General features: G+C 35.0%; 1 protein-coding gene across 5 annotated transcripts in view; it reads right to left on the bottom strand.

Annotated features, from left to right (window-relative positions):
* Positions 1-22,537, bottom strand: part of CEPT1 (choline/ethanolamine phosphotransferase 1) — a 36,359-nt gene that overhangs the window by 12,953 nt on the left and 869 nt on the right. For 3 of the 5 annotated variants that reach the window (XM_059927558.1, XM_059927549.1, XM_059927566.1), the window contains exons 2-4: positions 16,155-16,564; positions 11,416-11,563; positions 9,335-9,476 (exon numbers count right to left, since the gene is read on the bottom strand). In XM_059927558.1, coding sequence (XP_059783541.1) covers positions 9,335-9,476; positions 11,416-11,563; positions 16,155-16,493 — 629 coding nt within the window. In that variant the 5' untranslated portion in view covers positions 16,494-16,564. Of the gene's footprint in view, positions 1-2,971; positions 3,057-9,334; positions 9,477-11,415; positions 11,564-16,154; positions 16,565-20,341; positions 20,469-22,537 lie in introns of those variants that run through there. The other 2 variants (XM_059927555.1, XM_059927572.1) reach the window with 2 other exon arrangements.

Genomic DNA, 22,537 nt, shown 5'->3' with positions numbered 1-22,537 from the left:
AATGTCACAGAAATTCTGATTTGTACAATTTGACTTGTTAGCTACTATTTTAAAAGAAGCATTTTGCTTAGGAAGTCATTGAAGGGGGCTGGAGTCCTAGTCAAGGATTAGATTGCTGTTAACTACAGATTTGCAATTATTTGTAAATGGATCTGATGTTCTAGGGAACTTATACATAAGCAGAATATGGCACTCATTATATATTTTACCAGGGTGGGTGAAGTACTGGTAGACTGGAATGAAGATTGACCTAGAAATTCAACATACTGCCTTCCAATATTTTACTTCCTACCCTTCATAAGGGGCAAACTGGGCATGACAAGCTTAACGTTAATAACATTAACCATACAGCTGAGTGACAACTATGAGCATTTTAAAGTCAAGTGTTATATACAGAGAAAGTCTAAGCATCTATTTTTGAGATAAGCTGAATTATTTAAAACAGTGTTATCTACCACGAGTGACTATACAGATCTTTAGACTATCTGAGAAGACTAAAACAAAACAACAACCCACCCAGTGACTTTGAATAAGAGAAAAATAGGCAAAAGCTAGAATAGAACAAGTCCTCTAAGAGGAACTAAAGTTTAGGTCTCAAATTTAAGGGGGCAGCCTATCCTTATCACCTTTGGAAACAGAAAAATTAGGAAACAGTCCTCTCACCTCATTTAGTAATAATCTCAGAGTTAAATAAAGGGATCATGGACATATTCTTCCTCTCAAAATAGCACAATCAATTTTGAAAGAAATCTGGAAATTATTGGGAATTACTAACACAGGTCTTAAAATATAATAATAATGATTATAAACACTATGACAAGCACTGTAGTCAGCACATAACATGTTTTACTCTTTTAATCTTTACAACTATCCTAGGAGGTAGGAAATATTACCACCATTTTATAGATGAGGAAATCTGGTCAGATAGGGTAAGTGACTTTTCAAAGGTTACAGAAATGATAAGTGGCAGAGCCTTGAAAGGAATTAGTGTTGTTCCTACACAGTGCTAAAACTCTTCTAATTTTTAATCTGCTAATCAACTGGGACAAACATTTGTCATATGTTTTTAACTTGTTATCACTAAGATGTCTGTATGTTTCAGGATGAAGGTTCTTGCATTCTAACACAGTTTTCCCTAAAATGGCAGAATACCACAGGCAATAGCTAACACAGGAAGTTTAGATGCTAATAAATTAAAATAATTTGGAAACAAATGACAAAGAACAACTCTTTCTGAAACTTATATTTTCCTCTGACTTTGTAAAGAAAAAAGAAAGTACATCTGACAATTTCATTTCAATCACCAAATCAGTTAAAGCAACACACATTAAAAGCAAAGGAAAATCTCTGCAAGTTAGCAACTGATAAAAGTGAAGACAGTATATCTGAAGAAAAAATGTATTTCCAAAACATTTTTCATGATGTTAAAATGCTTTAGTTCTAGAAACATTTTAATAGGAAGGGCTCTATAAACCGAGGGTACTTTGTTATCATTGACAGACAAGCTGAAGGTAAATAAAAGTCAGTATCCTGACTATTAATTTCATTTAGAACATTGGTCGAAAAAAACCTTTTGTAAGTTTAATTAATATTAATAAATGAGCTATCAAAAATTATAAATCTAGACAACTGCAGTGAGCATAAAGCTTCAGGTCTTTAGAGGAAGTACCAGAAACAGGTTAAGGGTAAAGGAGTGCTAAAGAATGACACATCCTGAGCTATGCACATTATTCTACTCTAGGTGGGAATCCCACAAATAATTATGCCAATACATTGTAAATGCAATTGAAAGTGGCTTTAGTTTTGCTCCTAAAACATGCCTATAGTACTTTTTAGTATACTCCGTATTCCAAGTTTATTCGAAAAAATGATGTAGGATATCCCTCACTACTGATTTGTCCCCAAAGCCATCATTACTACCATTGAATAACTGGATTTATAATGCTACAAGATACCTTTCAGAAAGAACTGCTATCAGAGACTCACTATTTCTATCATATTATTGAAGCACGTTTGGGTATGGGGACTCAATGCACAAAACCTAACGCAGCCTTGTATTGATAGAATGATCTGTAATATGAACAGTTCCCCAATACTCCCTAAACTGCAAAATTCTTTAAAAAATCTATTTTTCTTGTAAATAAACCTTTTCATACTAAAGTGTGAAGGATTCTGGAAAATTCGACTGGGAAACCATTTCTTAATAAATCTTTTTAAACTTTCAAAAGTCATAAGGCCAAAATTACAATTCTAATATGAAAGAAAAAAAGATATTATTACTTACTCTCTTAGCATTAATTAAGGAAATAGGTATTTACCAAAACAAAACAGAAAAAGGAGGGTATTCAAAGAATAACTACAGTAACATGAAAAGCTAAGAATACTTAGTTTTTAAAGCACAACTAAGAGAGGAAAATAGTAAACAAAACAAATAGAAGTGAGAATAGCTTCTAACATTAAATTTTTTTTTTTAAACCAAGATCATTTAATAGAAGCAGAAAAACTAGTACCAGGTTTCTTAAAGAATATTAAGAGAATAAACAGAATTTTTCCTACATTACTATAAAGAGTCCTCTCAACTTACCTATCTAAGGAAAACTCTGCTTGCTTTATTTTGTTAAAAATGTAAATACGAAAAAGTTCTGTTTAATGGTGGAAAGGTATTTGTTTCAAAAATATTTCATAGAGCAAAAATGTTACAAGGTACAGTAGGTAAATGGGAGAGAGAATTGTTTTTAGCATCAAATCACCAGAAATATTATATTTCAAAAAATTTTGTTTAATAGGGTGGATTTTTATTGCCCTATTATATATTAAAATTATTTGTTTTCTAATAACCTGTTTGTCTGTGAAATACCACAAGAAGACTTTTGAATTTTTGTTTTTAAATTACTCTGTGCATGACAAAGGTGCTGTCTTTATTGAGTTCATGCCATTGTTCGCTGGACAGCATGAATATTCTAGCAGTTACCGTGAAGTTCCAGAACCAAGGACCCAGGGTTCCTGTGAGAAGCTGGCATATTATAATTATGATCTGGGACTCTGTAACATCGAATCTATGCATAAGGAAACAAACATTTCAAAATAACTTTACTCAGAGCTTTTGCTAAAGAGCCCTACTAAAACAAGGTAGCAAAAATAGATTTAAAATGTAGCATTCTCCTTATAAAGACATCTAAAGATTCAATGAAACAATTTATACAGTACAATTACTATCCTTATGCATACAGGTATACTTCTTACCCAAATCAAAACAGTATAAAAGTTTAAAATTTAAAACTGTAATACACTGAACAAATGACTTATAAATAGGCAGCTGGAAACACTGGAACTAAAAATGCAGTCAATTCTTAATTACCTAGGAATGGTGAATACTACTTGCCAAATAATCACACTGTCTGTGACATAGGTCCCCTCAGTGCCAGAACCTATCCAGACTTCCCTGTGGATAGAAATGCTTCCTAGAAGCCCCAATGGACAGTCATCTATCTATGTGCTTGAAAAACCGCTAATCATCTTATACACTTCACTTCTCCACACCTCATCCTGCTCCTACCTCTGCTATTTCAGTAAAATTACCACATGGATGTGGAAAGGGCAAGAGGGAAAGTGAAAGTATGACTTCTTTTGATATGGCCAAAGCAAAAATCAAATTGGCCATTTCCTTATCCTGTTTCCTGATAACCTCTAGTTTAAGAATCTTATCCTTTTCCTTTCTCTTCCCTTAATTCCCCATCAGCATTATAACTCTCTACTACACTGGATTAGTTTATTAGTCGTAAAAATAGTTAAAACATCCAATTCAATGGTGACAGATATAGAGGAGCAGTATAGAACAGGCTTCAAATAAAAACTACATAATCAAAATTAAGAACTGAAGAATGCTAATGAGATAGAAAGAGGTCCATGATTTTACCTGATGATCTGAGAGTTCAAACTACAATCTAGGTTTTACATTAATACAAATGCTGTAGTTGTTTTAGGATATTATCTATAATAATTTGATAAAATTTAAATGGGCAGAGTCCAAATGAATGAATCATTGCTGAGGAAAAAAACAAAACAAAACAGGTAAACTAGAAACTAAAAGGAAAATCTCTGGTATTTAATAATTCATGTGATAAATCCTAAACATTTAAAGATAGGCAGATCCTATACAGGAATTCAGTAGGAAACTTCCTAATTCTTTTATTTTTTATTGAAGTATAGCTGATTTACAATGTTGTGTTAGTTTCTGGTGTGTAGCAAAGTGATTCAGTTAATAAAATATAATATGTATATATTATAATATGTATATATAAAATAATATAATATGTATATATAGTACGTATATGTTATATAACATACTTTATAAATATATAAGTTATATAATATATATTCTTTTTCATATTCTTTTCCATTATGGTTTATTACAGGATATTGAATATAGTTTCCTGTGCTATACAGTAGGACCTTATTGTTTATCTATTTTATATATAGAAAATTTCCTAATTCTTAATCCACAGAAAGTGGATTACGTATTGGGTTGGCCAAAAAGTTCATTCGGGGTTTTCTATAACATCTTACGGAAAAACTCGAACAAACTTTTTGGCCAACCCAATATAACAGACAACAGTTTTTAATTACTTGGAAGTAGGAGGTCTTTGAATACTTATTCTTTAGAGGTTATTTGGATACGAAGATGAACTGCATTTGTCACACTACTAGTAGTAAATACACAGCCTATTAACTTTTTTCAATTAACTACAGAAAAGAAAAAGCCAGATGTTATTTACTTACATAGGAATAAATGTTGGTGGCAGGCTTTTTAGCTAATGTAAATGTGAAACCCTAGATGCATGAATTGAAAAATGTCATAAAGTGAAGATACTCTGTCTGCTATAACTATAAATAATAAGCACACTAGAAATAATATCTGTAAAAGTAATAGACTCTCAGAAGGAACCTTAGATATCACGTAATCCAAAACTCTTACGTTACAAATTGGGAAATGAGGCCCACAGAAGTCATGGGCCTTGCCCAAGCTGATATACAGATAATCTGGAGATAACACTTGAGGCAAGACACACTGGCCTGAGTTCAATCTATTATAATTCCTTTCTTTTATTCTCTCCCAAAAAGATAACAAGAGTATTTTTTTTCTGAAACGATAACTTAAGAGTTTTACCTTTCACAGTGTGTAAGATTTTTTAAGACCTATGTTTTACATAAATATAGCCTTATTATAGATTGTTTAGGGTTTCTAAGCATTTAATTTATAAAAATGATTCTATACGTACATCTACAAGTTATATATTTAAAACTATCTGGATATAGAGGGTTTAGGTCTTAAGAAATGTGAACTCTTCCATTTAATATAATCCATATACATTAAAAGAATATTTTACAAACGTTTACAAATGAGCTTCAACTCATAATTCTTCTCTTCTTCCACTAACCCAATCCTTCTATGAAGTTCTAGCCTCTAAGCCCATATCCCTCCCTCAGTTTTTCATATCCAAGCTAGTAAAAATCCTAAAGGTCTAAGCTGGGTCTGGAAGGTCCCCATGAGCAGTACCCATCTCCATCAGCTGTCTACTTACTCATTCCAGAAGCAATGTCAGAACAGAGGTCTGTCTAGCTGCGACAGGTACTGATATTCTCTGTGCAAGGCAGCTTTTAGCAAATCAAGATTTTAGTGATCAGAACAAAGATATAGCTCATAATTTCAGGGAAGAAGTATCCAAATCACATTGGTTTTTTCACAATACCTGACTGTGAATGAAAATTATTTAGTTATGGATAAATTATTATGCCAATTTTTGTGCAAGTACACTTAAAAACTAAAAATAGGGATATTAGGAGACTAAGAAAAACAAACAAAATTTCTTCTTTGGTAAATATATTATTTTATAAGGTTATTAAACATATAACAACTTGGATTTTTTATATATATATTAAAGAAACCTCGTGATTTTTTGTCACTCGTGTATAAATATCAAAATAAAACAATTAAAATAAAAATGTTTTAAAATAAAATTCCTAAGATGCCTAAGGCTGCTTTCCCCTAAGGAGGAAGAAAAAGCAAGTGATTTTTAAAAATTTCTTTTCTCAAATTATATTTGAGCATTGACCTTTCCTAATTAAATAAATAAAATTTGGACTTTCTCTTCCACACATATAAACTTTACTTCAATACTTAAGCTACTATACATCTGCCTATTATATCTGCTCTTAAAAAAAAATGTGAAATCTAAAATGGCAGTTTTAAAACTACTTTAGAAATATCTATATTATTCCATATGTTTCCATTACATTGGTATTCTGATATTTCCTTAAATGTAAAGCACTCGCAGTATATTTCTATGGAGGTTGTAGCTTGCTTTTAATTGTAAAAATAACTAAATTCGGTGTTGCTTTAATGTGGATGCAAGATTTCAGAAAATTGTATACAGTTTTCCCAAATCAAAACCAATCCCTTAGGGAATTCCTTGGAGGTCCAGCGGTTAAGACTCCATGCTTTCACTGCCAAGGGCACGGGTTCGATCCCTTGTTGGGGAACTAAGATTCTGCAAGCCGCAGCCAATTTTAATAAATAAATAAAGTCAATTTTTAAAAAATCCTTTACAATACAAATGTTTAATTTAAATTGAGAAATTAATTCCAACTGGTCTCGATATTTCTAGATATTTTTTCACACCATTATAAGGAAGCACTAGTCTCAGAGGGAGAGTGTGCTCCTAATCTAGTCCCAACTGCCTGATACTCTACTCCTTTGGGTCCTGCATTTTTAGCAGTCTAAGCTCGATAAATCACCCCCCCCCCCTTTCTTCAGGTGTCTTCAATCTCTTTTCTAAGTCAGTTTCTTCTGTATGTTCAAAATTTTCCCATTAAAAATACAAACCCCTTCTTCCTTTGAGCCCATGTTTGCTCCTCTAACTGATGCCTTGCTCCTTCCCATCCCAGCTACACATTTTATAAGTAACCTGTACTAACTGTGTGCTTATTTATTTCGTTCACTTCTGTTCCCTACAGTCTGGCCTCATTTTGAGTCTTGGCAGCACTTAGCACTGTTCTCTTTTGAAATTCATCCCTCTACTGGCTTTTCATTCTGGTATGCCTCCTCCTACTCTGGCTGTTCAATAATTTTCATGGGCTTCTTTCTAGGCTTGCTCTCTATGTTTTCTGCTATTCTCATTCTCTTTGGATGTCTAAAATCCCTCACATACATGTTCTAGATAAAACTATTCCTTTGAATAGGCTCCTCTCCCTGCAGGGCCTTTCTCCACCTTCCATCCAACCACCCAAGGAGGGGAACTGGGAGTCATTCCAGTCTCTGCTCTCTCATTCATTCTCCATAACCAAATACAGACTATGTCCTACAGTTTCTACCTCTTAAGTCTCTCTCCAACCTATCCCTTTCTCTTCGATAGCACTGTCATTGTGCTAGTTCAGATTTCATTGTTCCTCATATTTAATTATGCTGATGCCTCCTAAGGGATCTTCTTACTTCTGTCACAGCCCACTCCAATTCACCCTCCAAACTGTTGCCAGACTGATACTTCCAAAAGGTACTTTTGTCATTTCCCTGCTTCAGGTCCTGCAAAGGTTCTCAATAGATTCAGGATAAAAAGCCCTCAGTTCTTGGCAGGACATAGAAGGCCCTCAATTTTCTGGATCTTCTCCAGCCTTATCTCCTGCCACACCCCTATAAGCATCTTATGATTTGACAATATAGAACTGCTTGCAGTTCTTCAAGTACATATTTCATCAAAGGAATACACGGCAAGGGAAATTTTAAGACCGGCAAAAAGAAAGTTGTGATAGCAAATCACTCCTAAAAACACTGTCTATTTAACTCTTCCCTTGCTTCCACGGTTCATTTTCTTTCCTTCCTTCAGTTCCTACACCATGTAGCTGGTGCTGCTTTACTTGAAAGGGAAAGAAAATAAATTAGGGCTAGATAAGCTTTCAAAATAAGGGTTTGAATTAGGGCAAACCAAGTGATCTTAGAAGTCTATCATAATTTGTGGTTTTTACCTAAGCAGAAAAAAACTATGAAAACATTACTGAGATAATGTAAAGGCTATGGAAATACTGAGGAAAAAATCTGCATATAATATTTTCGATTACTGCTCTTTTTTAATATCAGATATCTTCAATATTTTCTAAGCATAGATCATTTTATAAACTGCTGATGAATGCACAGGCATACAGTTTTCAACTGGACACTCATGTCCACTATTGTCACTTGAGATGTGCCTTAAACATGTTCTCTAAATCCCTTTATTTTTAAATTCTTCCAAGGCATGTCTTTTAGTTAACCTCCAAAGTATTAATAATTATTCATTTACTGTCATAAGAACATCTTAAATTCTACTTAAATAAGGTTAGCAAAAATCACCTGAAGTGAACTTGTAGGAAACAGCTAAAAATTTCTATGCGTTCTGGCTTTTTCAAGGCCTAGAAAACTAAGTTTATCAGTGATCTAAAATTTTAAAATTCATTAATGATTCGCCTTAATGAGAGATTAGGTTAAGATATTCTCCTATCATTTGACATCAAGATTTTTATTTTGATATTCCATGAAGTTTTCTGAGTCTTTTCTCAAGTTATCTTTTAATCCTACACCGTGAAAAAGTAAAAGACTAACTTGAGCAGTGTAAATAGGATCTGTGATACTTAATTAAACACCAGTTGGTGAATTCCATCCTTAACCTTGTTCCAAGACTGGTTTACTCATTAATATTTACGGAAAAGTACTAATCACCAGGTAGGAACTATTCACTTTGGAGTTTGAAGAAAGTTTCTATTTCGTTTTTTAAATTGTTAGGCATTTTGTTGGCAGTAGTAATCTATATGGTGTGCTCATATCCACTAAATTATCAACAGCTTAGATATTTATAGATTCATAAATAAAATGATGTGAAAAGAATAAAATCTAATTAAGCTATGATATTTAGAGATAAAGAGTTGCTCTTTGCTTTCATAAACTATCTTTTCTTTCCTGAAAATACATTTTCATGTGTCAAAGTAAAACACAGTGTTAAGGTGAATAACAGTGGGGAAAAAGAAAAATGAATTTGAGGGAAATTCAGTGGATATGCGTGAAGGGCCTACTGTTTTTCATGTTACTTTAAAAATATTGGTTGGGAGGTTCTAATATCTCCTTTTAAAAAGTGTGACAGAAGGACACATGACTGAGACCGTTACATAGTAGCTAAAATAATGAGAGTTTTAAACTTCTTTTATTTACTAAACTAGTGATTTAATCAAGTCCTAATACTCAAATACCTATAAGCAACATTCTACATATTTGAAAGAGAAAACAAAATCACCACTAAGTGTTACTTACATTCCAAATCGCAATGTTCCAGAAACATATGTTTGCCAATGTGCACAATAGAACATGAATGTCCCAGCAAAACAACAAAAAAACATCCAGTCAGGGTTTGTCCCTAGTTGCACTGCAATACAAGTTCCAAGAACCACGAAAACTGGAAAAGAAAGATCACAATGAAAACTGAAAAATCTGAATAACAAACATTAACTGAGCTGGAAATGATTTTACATGAGGCAAAAAGAAAACATGCTGTGAACATACAATCTTCTCTCAGTTATCTATGCAAACAGGAAAGTAGGATATAATCTTTTACATTATCATTTACCCTGTAATTTCAATCTCTTCTTTCATTACACCACTTAGTGGAACCAAACTTCTTGAAAGCAACTAAAATACTTTAGCATTTTTTGGAGTACAGGCATATCTCATTTTATTACACTTTGCAGATACTATGCTTCCAGATACTGCATTTTTTTTGTTTGTTTGTTTGTTTTTACCAGTTAAAGGTTTATGGCAACCCTGCATTGAGCAAGTCTATCAGTGCCTTTTTTTTTCCAACAGCATTTGTTCACTTAATATCTCTGTGTCACATTTCAGTAATTCTTAAAATATTTCAAACTTTTTTCATTATTATTATATTTGTCATGATGATTTCTGATCAGTGACCTTTGATGTTACGACTGCAAAAAGATTACAACTTGCTGAAGGCTCAGATGATAGCATTTTTTTAGCAATAAAGTATTTCTTAATTAAGGTATACATTGTTTTTTCAGACATAATGCTACTGCACAGTTAACAGACTAAAGTGTAGTGTAAAAATATCTTTTATATACACTGGGAAACCAAAAAAATTTGTGTGTCTCGCTTTATTGCAATATTTATTGCAGTGGTCTGGAACCGAGCCCACAATATCTCTGAGGTATGTCTGTATTCCCCCAACTCTATAGTACCAGTTGGCAGTGAAAAATTACAAAGCAGAAGGTCAAAAAGAAAGAAAAACAAAAGGCCTAGATAATTCACAAAGGGACCTAGTAGCTTTAGATAGATGGTTGTCTTTTCTTATTTAGCAGATTTCATTATGGGTAATATACATTAAAAAAAAAGGACTTCCTATAAAAGTTTGGAACTCAAAATACAATGCAAAAATGACTAACACTTAAAAAACAGAGGACACCTATCATTCTGCTGCCAACTAATTAAATTATAATAGCCTTTCAAGATGCCCAACTAGCCTTTATAAGAGCTTAGCTATTCCTTCCCCTCTACTAAGCAAGCTGCTGTCAGGATACACTGAAACAATGATTTTAATATACACCTACATCTGTGAATCTGAGTTCACAAGGTAAAACCATCAAGGGTTTTTGTTTGCTTCTTTTAAAATATTTTAAATGCTATGCCAAATGACAAGAAACCAATTGAGCTGCTAAATAAAAAGTAAGTGTGTGTGTGTTGTGGGCGGGTGGGAAGTCAGGGTGAGGGGATTTCTTGAAAGGAAGACTAGTTAGAAGCTGTCACTTAATTTCTAAATTTCTTTTTTCCCTCTAAAAAACTACCGAAATATTATTTTTTAAATGGTACAAATAAAGACATACCATGTATAATCTAATTATAGGAATTTATCTATTGCTAGCACCTTAGTGTATTTTTTTCTAGTCTTTTCATCCAAGCCCATTATCACAGTTATACTCCAAATCTACAACGTAATTTTAAATGTCTACATAATATCCATTTAAATACAAAGACTACGAATTTCCTAGTCTCCCATTATTGAACTCTCGTCTATAATTTATGAGATTTTTTTCATGATAACAATTATGCCCTTAGAATTTAAAAACAACAGGTGCCAAAACAATAATATTTAGGGTTAAAAATAACTTAAGTAGAAATTAATTTCTAAATTTCCCAATACCACCAAATAATGAACAAATATTAACCAGATTTATATTTTTTGATAATACTAAAACTTTTAATACAAAAAACCACTTACTCTGATAACTATTATAACACCAGGAACCTCTTATTTATCTTATTATCGCTTTTTATCATATTCTTTTTAACTCTGTTAATCATTAATATTAAAAAATCAACAATACCTGTTGATAGTGAATCACACCCATGATCAAAAAGTTCTCCCAAAGGAGAACTGCTATTGGTTCTTCTTGCCTGTTTCCCATCTATAGCATCCAAAGACTGGTAAATGAAAAGGCCACATGCACAAGCAATATACGCCCACAGAGGTGCCTGTGAAATAAAATAAGAAAAGCAAGAGTAATAAGACATATTAATTACTATTATCTGGCTAATGTATTTTTACTTGCAGATATTTTATCTTCATTCTCCAGAGAAGTTGGAGGCTATAGGAGAGAAGATCCAGGTGCTACATAATGAAAAACTTCAGAATTATAAGAGAATTAAAATTCCTTGCTTTGTAGAGGTACTCAAACAGATGCTGGATAACTACTTCACAGGGATAATACAGAAATCCCATGAGAGATTAGGCTAGGTAACTTCTATAAGATTTCTCCTAACATATAGATTCTAAGAATCAATTAATGAATAATCCAGTACAGTTTTTCCTAAATTGTATCTTTCAAGACGCTTATAGATATTACACGAAAAGAAAATTTCCATGCTAAACTCACTTGGGAAACATTGGATTAAACAATGTTAAACAGATTTCTCAACTGCCGGACTTCTTCCAGCCCTTAAGATTGCTAATGCATATTGTGATTATTCACTAATGCATATTGTGCATATTCAAGGGGGATACAACATCCTGCCATTTCCCAAACTTATTTGAGCATGTAACTTATTATTTTTTATAAATTTATTCATTTTTATTTTTTTTATTTTTGGCTGTGTTGGGTCTTCGTTGCTGCGGGCAGGCTTTCCCTGGTTGCGGCGAGTGGGGACTGCTCTTTGTTGCGGTGTGCAGGCTTCTCATTGCGGTGGCGTGGCATGTGGGCTCAGTAGTTGTGGTTTGCAGGCTCTAGAGAGCAGGCTCAGTAGTTGTGGCACATGGGCTTAGCTGTTCCGTGGCATCTGGGATCTTTCCGGATCAGGGCTCGAACCCATGTCCCCTGCATTGGCAGGCAGATTCTTAACCACTGTGCTACCAGGGAAGTCCCGCACGTAACTTATTTTTAAACACATCTCTTCAATGTTCCATGAAACAACACTAGGAAAATAATGATCTACTTACTAGACAGAGTGCTTATATTATTTTTCAAATATTTATGGTCACATTTTCAAGGAATGGTTTCTCTTTTCCCAGACAGAAACTGAACCACTAATATTGAATTTAAATGTAGTGAATTAAAAAAGGAGAGCTTTGGGACTTCCCTGGTGGTGCAGTGGTAAAGAATCTGCCTGCCAATGCAGGGGACATGGGTTCAAGCCCTGGTTCGGGAAGATCCCACATGCCGCGGAGCAACAACTAAGCCCATGTGCCACAACTACTGAGCATGCGTTCTAGAGCCCGCGAGCCACAACTACTGAGCCCGCCTGCCACAACTACTGAAGCCTGTGTGCCTAGAGCCTGTACTGCACGACAAGAGAAGCCACTGCAATGAGAAGCCCGTGCACCACAACAAAGAGTAGCCCCCGCTCGCCGCAACTAGAGAAAGCCTGTGCGCAGCAACAGAGACCCAATGCAGCCAAAAACAAATAAAGTAAATAAATAAATAAATAAAAAAGAAGAGCTTCTATTTGGTTTGTTCTCTGTAAGAATGTCAGCGTGTTTTGCATCACTTTTTACTATTTTCCCATGCCCAGGCCATGAAAAAATTTTTATAACCACAAGATATTTCTCAGATATTGGTTATCAAGTTAACTGTATTAAATGCTCAGGGCTGCAAATTAAAACTACTCAGAGGGCTTCCCTGGTGGCACAGTGGTTGAGAATCTGCCTGACAATGCAGGGGACACGGGTTAGAGCCCTGGTCTGGGAAGATCCCACATGCCGCGGAGCGGCTAAGCCCGTTTGCCACAACTACTGAGCCTGCGCGTCTGGAGCCTGTGCTCCGCAACAAGAGAGGCTGCGATAGTGAGAGGCCCGCGCACTGCGATGAAGAGTAGCCCCCGCTTGCCGCAACTAGAGAAAGCCCTTGCACAGAAACGAAGACCCAACACAGCCAAAAATAAATAAATAAATAAAAAGTGAAATTCTTTTAAAAAAACTACTCAGAGCTGCAAAAAATATTCAGTATATTCTGCACTGCAAAGAGGTATCTCTCTGACAGAGGTCTATTTAGATCTCAGTTATTAAAGGTAAAGATCTTCTCTTAGACGTTTTTTTGGAATCTCATATTTTAAAACACTGAGGTTGCTAAAAGGATCATCGTACATACCTCCCCCAGGCTCGAGTTACAAACATGGAAAACAGTAACTGTGGTTCTGTAACCATAGTTTACATGCCAGCACACTGGACTAAGTGATTTATCTTATGTGACTAAGAACTCTACCTTCTAGACTTTGAGTCTACTGCTTCTTACTCTTCGAGGAATCCAGTAACTCTCTAGAGCTGCACTGTCCTATACAATGGCCATTAGCCAGCCATCTGTGATTATTTTAGTTTAAATTCATTAAAATTAAATAAAACCAAAAATTCAGTTCCTCAGTTGCTAGGTACAGTTCAAGTGTTCAATAGCCAAAAGTATCTATGGCCTCCATATCAGACAACACAGACACAGAACACTACCATCATGATGGAAATTTCTATTGAACAGTACTGCTTTAGGGGACTAGAAAACAAGGAACTTCTTGGGGGTTTTAGGGTTTTAATGGGGAAAAGTGTTACTCTGGAACAGAGACAACTTCAAGTATTAGTATATACATAATCCTAGAAAACAGCAAGACGGTTATTACATATATAAGAGAGAGCAAAGCCTTCTTGTCTTTTCTTTCTTCCGGTGAATCTGTAGAACGCTAAACTAATATTTATATATTTCTTCCTTGTTTCCATTATTTCACAACTCTCATACGTGTTTTAAGAAGAAAGCCTTCTCATTCAGGAGCCAGTTTGGTCTCAGCTGGGTTAAGAGCCTGATACACTGAATGTATCAATCAGGAAACTATTACTGAACAGTCATATTCCACCTTGATTCCTCCCAGCAGCATTCTGAAAAGTTCTCTGTGATTCGTGTAGTTCCTATTCTGGAAGTTTCCCCAAAGATTTAACTAATTCTAAGGTTACTCTAATAATTCCAAATCACTTAAGAAGAGAGGCTGAGGAAAAGTATTATAGGGAACATGGTGCCTGGTATACTCTGGGTGCTGAATAAATGACTATTCGTGGCCAAGCTACCCTCCAACCTGCTCTCATTCCCTGACCCCCATCCTGGAACTAGTTTAGGACTTAGAAGGCTTCAACTGGAACCAATCCCGTTCCCTGTTCTTCTGTACCTCTAAGGATGTGCGAGATCTGGACCAGATTCCTCTGGAAGTATATGTCAGGTCCTCAAGTAAGCCACGAGTAAAACAGCTCAAAGAATGTGATAAAGAATCCCAGGACATATTTAAACAATTGTACTGGTGTTTATTTTTAAGGTTATTGATTGATGTAAAGCAAGATAGTTAAGAAAATGAGGGGAAACCAGAAATATATCCATACAATCTGTATAAGCTGTACCTGTATAGTAAAAGAGGAATTAAAATAAAGGTATTCAATGGTGAGGGGAAAATAAACATCTGGCAAAAGACAAAAAACAAAAACAAAGTATGTTTTATAGGTAACTGTGACCCTCAATAGCTACTTTAAGAGCTATATGTGGTAACAAATGAATTAATGAAAACAGAAAGGTATAAAGGATTGAATGGTGATAATTTTATCTCAAAAAATCACCTGAAAAGACTACATTAAAAAAAATTACTTCAAGCTTAAAACAAGACAAGGAATGTTGTGGCCATTATGATTTACATGGTTCAGTCACTTTTAACAGCTTTAGTTGAGGATCACCTTCTATCTTCTTGGTTTACCTGTGGCTGATCATTCTGATTAATACAGGAACAACAAATGTTTTTGATTCTCCTTCATCTACCTAACTACCTTAGTTCACTTTTTGACAAGAACATTTTAAAATCAATTAAACATCAATTTACCCATTCAGATGAAGGGCTCTAGTTTCAGTTTTGGTTTTAAGAAGTGAGTAGAGAAGGTAAAAGAGGGAATAGCAGTGGAGAGACTTATATTTGAGAAGGCCCAGGGAGAGTCTTTGTAAGCAATACCATGCTTCCCTTTTTTTAATGGCAGCCATAGCAGGATACAGAGCAGGAAATACATTATACTGTTTCTTTCTTACACTTCTTTTGCCTTCTTAGAATAAGAGAGATACTCCTGAGGTTATCAGCCACATATGTTTACAGGAAGGGAAAAGGGATATTCAACAACTCTTACTGGAATCAAGAGAATACTTTTGATAAGACTGATTTATAGCTGTGCCATCTTACTACCACAGACTTTCCTCTCTGATCATTTTAAACTTTGCTAAGACTTTATTAGCCATTTTTAAAAAATGGGATAAAACTCTTTTTTAAAGAATTGAGACTTACTGATTTTAAAGGAATATTTTACATGTTAATCTCAACTAACATTAATTTATCTCCTGGGATCAGAGTCCACACTTTGCTTCTGGTTTCTCATAAGCATAGTGTATATAAAGTAGGTTGTAGCTATGAGCTTTATTAACGATATATATGATAGGATACTTTAAAACAGCTGACAAATAGCTGTTAGATTATCTTACCTTTAGTTAAATGACCGAAAAAATCCCAATTATAGGGTTTCTGGCATGCAATAAATGTTTATATCTGTTATTAAAGAAATTCCTCTTACCTGCTCTGTAGCTGTAGGACAGTAGAAGACTAATAAAACAGTTGTACAGATGTTTATTGACAATCCAATGATCGTGATGAGATTTGGGGCAATCCAGGAGGGAACTCTTCCAACTAGCCATTCCCAATACCCTTGCATTAAGGGCTCAAGCAGGGACCGTCCAGCACTCTGATACCTGTGTTCTTCTAGCCGCTTAAGTTGGTGTCTTGACAATGGTGGTGTAGGTAACTGAAACAATTTATTTAATACACACCCTGGAGTACTCATATGCCCGAAGCCCAGAGGGGACTCCGGGTGAGAATCTCCACATCGTCTCCTTGTTGACCGATGCCCACTCATGGATCTTGCCTTTTTTTAATTTAGGGAGTATAATTTATCTTGTTTTATAGGTTTTTGTGGATAGTCTTTACCTGGGGGAAAAAAAAAGATATATTCATCAGCCACTATTTATATCAATGTCAGTAAATTAAAAAAAAAAATCAAACTGGTAATAGAATATTACATATTAAACAGGGATCAGAAAACCAGGGATCTGTTTTTAGCTCTAATTCTTATTGATGATGTAAGCCAAAAGAAGTCATATAACCTCACCTTTAAGTGAAAAATATTAAGAATTTTAATAGCAATATGCTTCCTGTTACCTTATAGTTTATCTGACTTCGAAGCTCATGATCTTCTTGTTTCTATCTCACACTGCTTTCAGTAGTATAAATCGAAAGAAAATCCTAGAAATGACCTAATCATTTCACATATATGGAAACTGAGGTCCAAGGCATACCCAAAGACAGCTAGCAAATTAGTCTTAATAGTGGAGGAATGACTTGAATCAAATGGGTCTTAAACTAGATATTTATTTAATGTGAAGAGCTAATATTTATTGAGCACTTACTATGTACTAAACACTTTAAGCAAGTTTTATATATTAACTCATCTAATCCTCACAACAACCACAGAAGGTAAAGACTATTAATTATCCCTATTTTTACAGAAAATGAAACTAAGGCACAGAGAGGCTAATTAACTTGTCCAAACTCATACAGCTGGTAAGTAAGGTTCAAACAAACACAAGGTTTCTGTTTAAATTAAAAGATAAATCTTATTAGTGGAAAGGGATATAGATGATATTCCAGGAGGGGATAAACAACAATGAAAAAAATTAACTTTACAAGGACACTATTTATGTGTTAGCAGTGACCTGATAAATTGAAGTAATAAGAAAAAACTGTAACTGCATTAAGTGTGACTGTTCATAAAAAAACTTAAATTTAAATCCCTGAAGTACTTGCACTTGACTTCGAAAAGATCAGAAATAACATAATTATCATAAGTTATTAACCAATGTAAGAAAACAATAAGTTTAACACTTAAAAATCAGTATGGTGATATCAAAGGTTTGAAGTGGTGAGGGCCTAGAGTAGGGTGGTAAAAATGGAAATATGAAAGACAGTCAAATCTATAAGTAATTTCTACTTAGAAGGAAGAATCAAGAGGAGGTACTTAGGAATTAGATATGAGGGGTAAATAAGTAGAAGAAAAAAGAAACCAACAGTCAAAGACTAGTGGCACTACTGTCAAAAAGGAGAGTTTGGAAGGAAAATCAGTTTGTTATTTTGGCTTTTGGCAGGTGTGGGTGAGAGGGCATCTCGGGATGCGAGTAGGAAAGACATACATGCAACTTTTAAGTAGAGATGTTTTAGACAAAATCAAATGACTGGAGTTTGGGTAAGAGATCGAAATTTCAAATTTTCAACTTGGAAGCTAAAGTCTAGTTAAAGACTAGAAAGTAGAAAATTTCTTGAAGGCATTAAGTATGAAGAGAAAAGGAAAAGAATAAAGAACGTTGTGGGAAACTCAGGGTTAGTGAGCAGGAAGAGAAGCCATAAAAGGATTAAAAAAGGAAACAAAAAAAGAAAATCTTAATAGAACTAAAAGGGTAGTGGCACTGAACCAACACAGGTGTACTCTGATCTTCTGGCAGAAAGCTATCCAGAATGCAATATGAAATTCCCGGAAATGCTGCACTGTGGGAACACAGAATGTGATGCAGGGTCTAGGACATCTCAACAATGGACCTGGTAGCAAAACATGCCCACGACTTCTCTCTATTCCCAAAACCAACAAATTCCAAAATTTCAATGTCACGAATGATCTAAAGTGGCATCCCAAACCTCAGTCAATCATGTATCTCAATAATTGGTTTAGAGAACAGTTATTGTAGTCATTAACTGACTTAAATAAATTTTCAAAAATCTCAAAAGAATCATCAGTACCCCAATTTAACTAACTGAAGTGCTCTGAAATAAAAATATTGTAATAATTTTCAAGCCAAGGCAAATGAAAGCTAATTTCCTACTATTTCAAAGAATTCTTCCACACACCCAATTGTACCAAAAGCAACTGATTAAAACTGTTTTAAAGTAATATTTATACAATGTCAAACAACTGGTTACAAAACCATTTTAGATGAAATGACAGACTGATAACTACCAAAATACTGTACTATAAAGCAGCCAAATTTTCAAAAGTCAAATTGAATGATGTAGTTTCATATTTGGTGAGCTATAATCAATCAGGTCTTATGGATTTCCACTTAAAATGGGAATAAAAAGTTTAGCCAACTCAATTTATATTTTATTATTGCAGTGTTCCATTCTCCTATAGTTAAAAAGTGACATATTGAGGATGCTGGCCTGCTTTTGGCACTAAACAGCTACAAGCAACTGATCCTAATGGTTTTAAGTTTGAGCATTTGGCAGGACTATTTGATAAACTGATACTTTCTTTCTAAGTGTTTCCCCTTCTAACCTAGATTTTTTTTTCCCTTCTATTTCTCTTTTAGAAAAATCTACATTTTGACAAACCTTTCTAGATCTAGTCATTATATAATTCATACATTAAAAAAAAGAATATTTCAATTTGGAACACTGTCTCCATGAAGCTTATTAGTAACAAGATTTCAAATAAAAATTCAGATACAAGTTGCCATTGACATATAGTTAGCTACTTTGCTTTCAACAGGTAGCCACAGAGGTTGCTGTCACTACCACAGATCCATCTCCACTCTTCCTTCCTCCCATCACCTGAGACCAGGAGGCTATTGCCACGACAACCGTATCAGGAAAAAAGAGGCATTTCTGAATTTCAGCAAGTGAAAACCAAGCATACCAAGGGAGCAGGACAGTGTAGGTTGCTACAATAGAAGAGCAGACTCTATGGAGAGAAAGAGGAAAAGGATGTGGGATGGGAATATGGAAAGGAGGTACAAACATTACAAAAATTACTTTAGCCACTTGAGATTTTTATCTAATGTCAAGCTTATGCGCAAAAGGTTGAGGAGAAAATGTCATTTTTCTACCCACACTATAAGGAACTAAAAAATTAATTCAAGAAATTAAAATTATTGCTGGTTAGCCTAGAAACCTAGCCACCAGTCATAAGTTTTTATGAGCAAATGGATTCCAAGTTTCAAACGCATTCAACCGATATCTGAGTGCAGTAAACAAGACAGACATGGTCCCAGCTCCCATGTCCAATGGGAAAATAACTAAAAGAAGGTAAACAAGCAAATAACATTACACACTGTGATGGGCACTATGGAGAAAACAAGGTATGGAGCCAGGAAATAGTTGAGGGTGCACATTTTATTAGATAAGGTGGTTGAAGACTATGAAGACGAAGCATTTATACCAAATTCAGAGGAAGAGAAGGAGCTAGCCATTCCAAAAGCAAGAGGAAGAACAGTCCAAGAAAGGGAGAACAGGCCCTGACCCAAGAATGAGCTTATCTTTCTTATTCATACCTCTGGGATCACTATGGCTGGGCAATAGTAAACCATGTGAAAGAGTGGGATAAAATAAAGTTTGAAAAGCCAGACAATGCAGAGGTTTATAGACTTTGGCAAGGAGTTAAGATTTTATTCTGATGTTATAGAAAGCCATCAATTAGCTTGAAAAGATTCCTATAATTTTGTAGCACAGCCTATTTGTTAACTGAGGAAATGTTTTGATAAACTGTAACAGTAAAAGTGAGTATTTTAAACGTTTAAAAATTCTCATCACCTGGAATTCAGTTTATGTTAATACTGATCACTGTCCTATACCTATTGTAACCTTTCCACGAGTAATCAGCAAATTCCTCTCCTCTGCTATAACCTGGCTCAAATGTGATACTCCTTTCATAGCACTTACCACATTTTGAACTTCTTTTGTTAGATGTTGTTGTTTTTTGGTCTTTTCCCCACACTGACACAGACAGTAAGACACAGGAGTGCAGGGGCCATGCATGTCTTAATATTCTTTTCCCAGAATCTCAGACCATACCTAACATTAGGTAGGTTAATCAGTACTTATTTGTGGAACAATGAACAAATATGGTTCATCTAGTATTTAATGAACACCTAGTTGTTCTAGACCCTTGAGGAAACAGAAGGATTGAAATATGCCATCCCTGCTCTCAAGCTCAAAGTAGTGGTGGGGAGTATTGTAAACAGCTAAGTTATACTGTGAACAAACTGTTGTGGGAGTCCAGAGGAGGGGGCACATATGGTCTACCCAAATTCTTCCTTGTGCAGGCACGAATATTTATGTGAAAAGTCCAACAAAGGTACAAAAAATAAAATCAGAGATATTTAATGAATACCTTTACTAAAATTATACAAAATTTGTGGACCTTAAATCTATGATGTAGAACATCTGTGCTTATAGCAGCTGAGGATAATAGCATGCTGCCTACATTATTCCTGTGTTCAGCACTGGGGAACACCTGACAAGTATCACACTAAAAAAGGAATCTCCAACTGCTCAGCAGAGCATAAGGTAAGCTTACACAATATCCAACCTGTAGTGTGAAATTCCAGAATTCCCATCCTCCCATGTCTAAGGGTTCCAAGTTTTGAGCTGTGCTGATTCAGCAGTATGTTTACAGTCCTCTCACAGGAACTGGTGACTACACAGCTCTTTCCACTTTTATGGCACGACTAGAGGAAAATACTAATGGCGAACAATATTTGGGAGGCAGAGCAAATTATAAAAAGCAAGTTAAAAAAAAAACTAATAGGATCACAGGATTACATTCAGCATTATCTAACAAGTGATACATAGAACAAGTTAGCAAAAACAAAAGCCTTTTCAGCAGACTTGGAAGCTAAAACAGTACTGTGTAACACAATTTAGATCTACTGTTTTGCTGAAGTGAAATCTTGCATTCCTTTAAAAAAAAGGAAGCAACTTCCTCCAGAAACAAACAAACAAAGCCAAAGCCTAGCATTTTGTGGATTATTTTCCGATTCCCTTGAAAGAGACAGCACAGCGTGACCCTCAAAAAGAACATCACCAGCACTTTAGCCAGCTTAAAGAAGTCTACTGTTGCCTAGAAAACACATTGACTGTGCAATAAAATATAATTGGGGTTATAAAACAAGTTTACAGTTAAATATCAAACATATAATAGTGTTTATAATGTAAATTTTAAGAGACTGGGTGTGGGAGAGGAAGAATGAAGTTATGAAACCACAGTTGTAAATATTCAATAATAATCTATTAACTGGACAACAAATAAAGACACCTCTGTCAGAACAGGTTAATACAAGAGGCATATTTATCTAGCTTATTTCTTAAATGGCAGGGTTGTAAAGACAAGTTGTACAAGGGGCTTCTGACTAGCTTTTGCTCAGCACAAAACGAATATGTAGCAAACTGCTTTTAGAACTTCAATTTCTGGAATTTTACGTGAACGCCAATGGTTCTAAAGTCCTTACGCCCTAAAGGCCTTCACCAGTCTTACTTGGGTTGTTAGTCAATTCAACACCTCCACTGAACACATGCCTACTAGTATGAGAGTAGAAACCGAATCTTTATTTGGTTCACATACAAGACACTAATATTTGTTTAAAGATAATTATGAATTTGCCTACTACCGTAACAAGGATTCATCAATGAACTGAGACTTCAAGCAAAATTATATATTAATACCAATGATGCAAAACGTCAAAAATGACATAAAAACGCCAAGCACCGAATTGGAGAAAAAACAAGTTAAACGTAAAGATCCCATTCATCCAGTATTCTTGCAACACCGGCAAAGACTAGCAAACCCTCCTGTCCTTTCTCCTTCCAAGAATACTGCTGAAATAAACCCTAGCTGGCAACCTCAGAGCTTGTCAACATATCCTGAAATTTCTAGAAAAGTTGCTGACCAAGAAATGCGGCCCTAGCCACGAATCACCAGCACCGTATTCCAAAGGGAAGGCAAATCTGGCACAGGATGTAATACGTTTGTGGACCTGACAGCACCTGAGCAGGAGGGTGTGGACCTGAGAGCCAAGGTCGGTTCCGCGCGGGCAGCGCCCTCGGCCCGCCCAGTCCGGGCCGCCGAGGTTTTCCCCA

The sequence above is a fragment of the Balaenoptera ricei genome, chromosome 1 (genome assembly GCF_028023285.1).
Source record: "Balaenoptera ricei isolate mBalRic1 chromosome 1, mBalRic1.hap2, whole genome shotgun sequence".
NCBI lineage: Eukaryota > Metazoa > Chordata > Mammalia > Artiodactyla > Balaenopteridae > Balaenoptera > Balaenoptera ricei.
The sequence above is the reverse complement of the archived record's forward strand: the minus strand, read 5'-3'. Positions and strand labels throughout refer to the sequence as shown.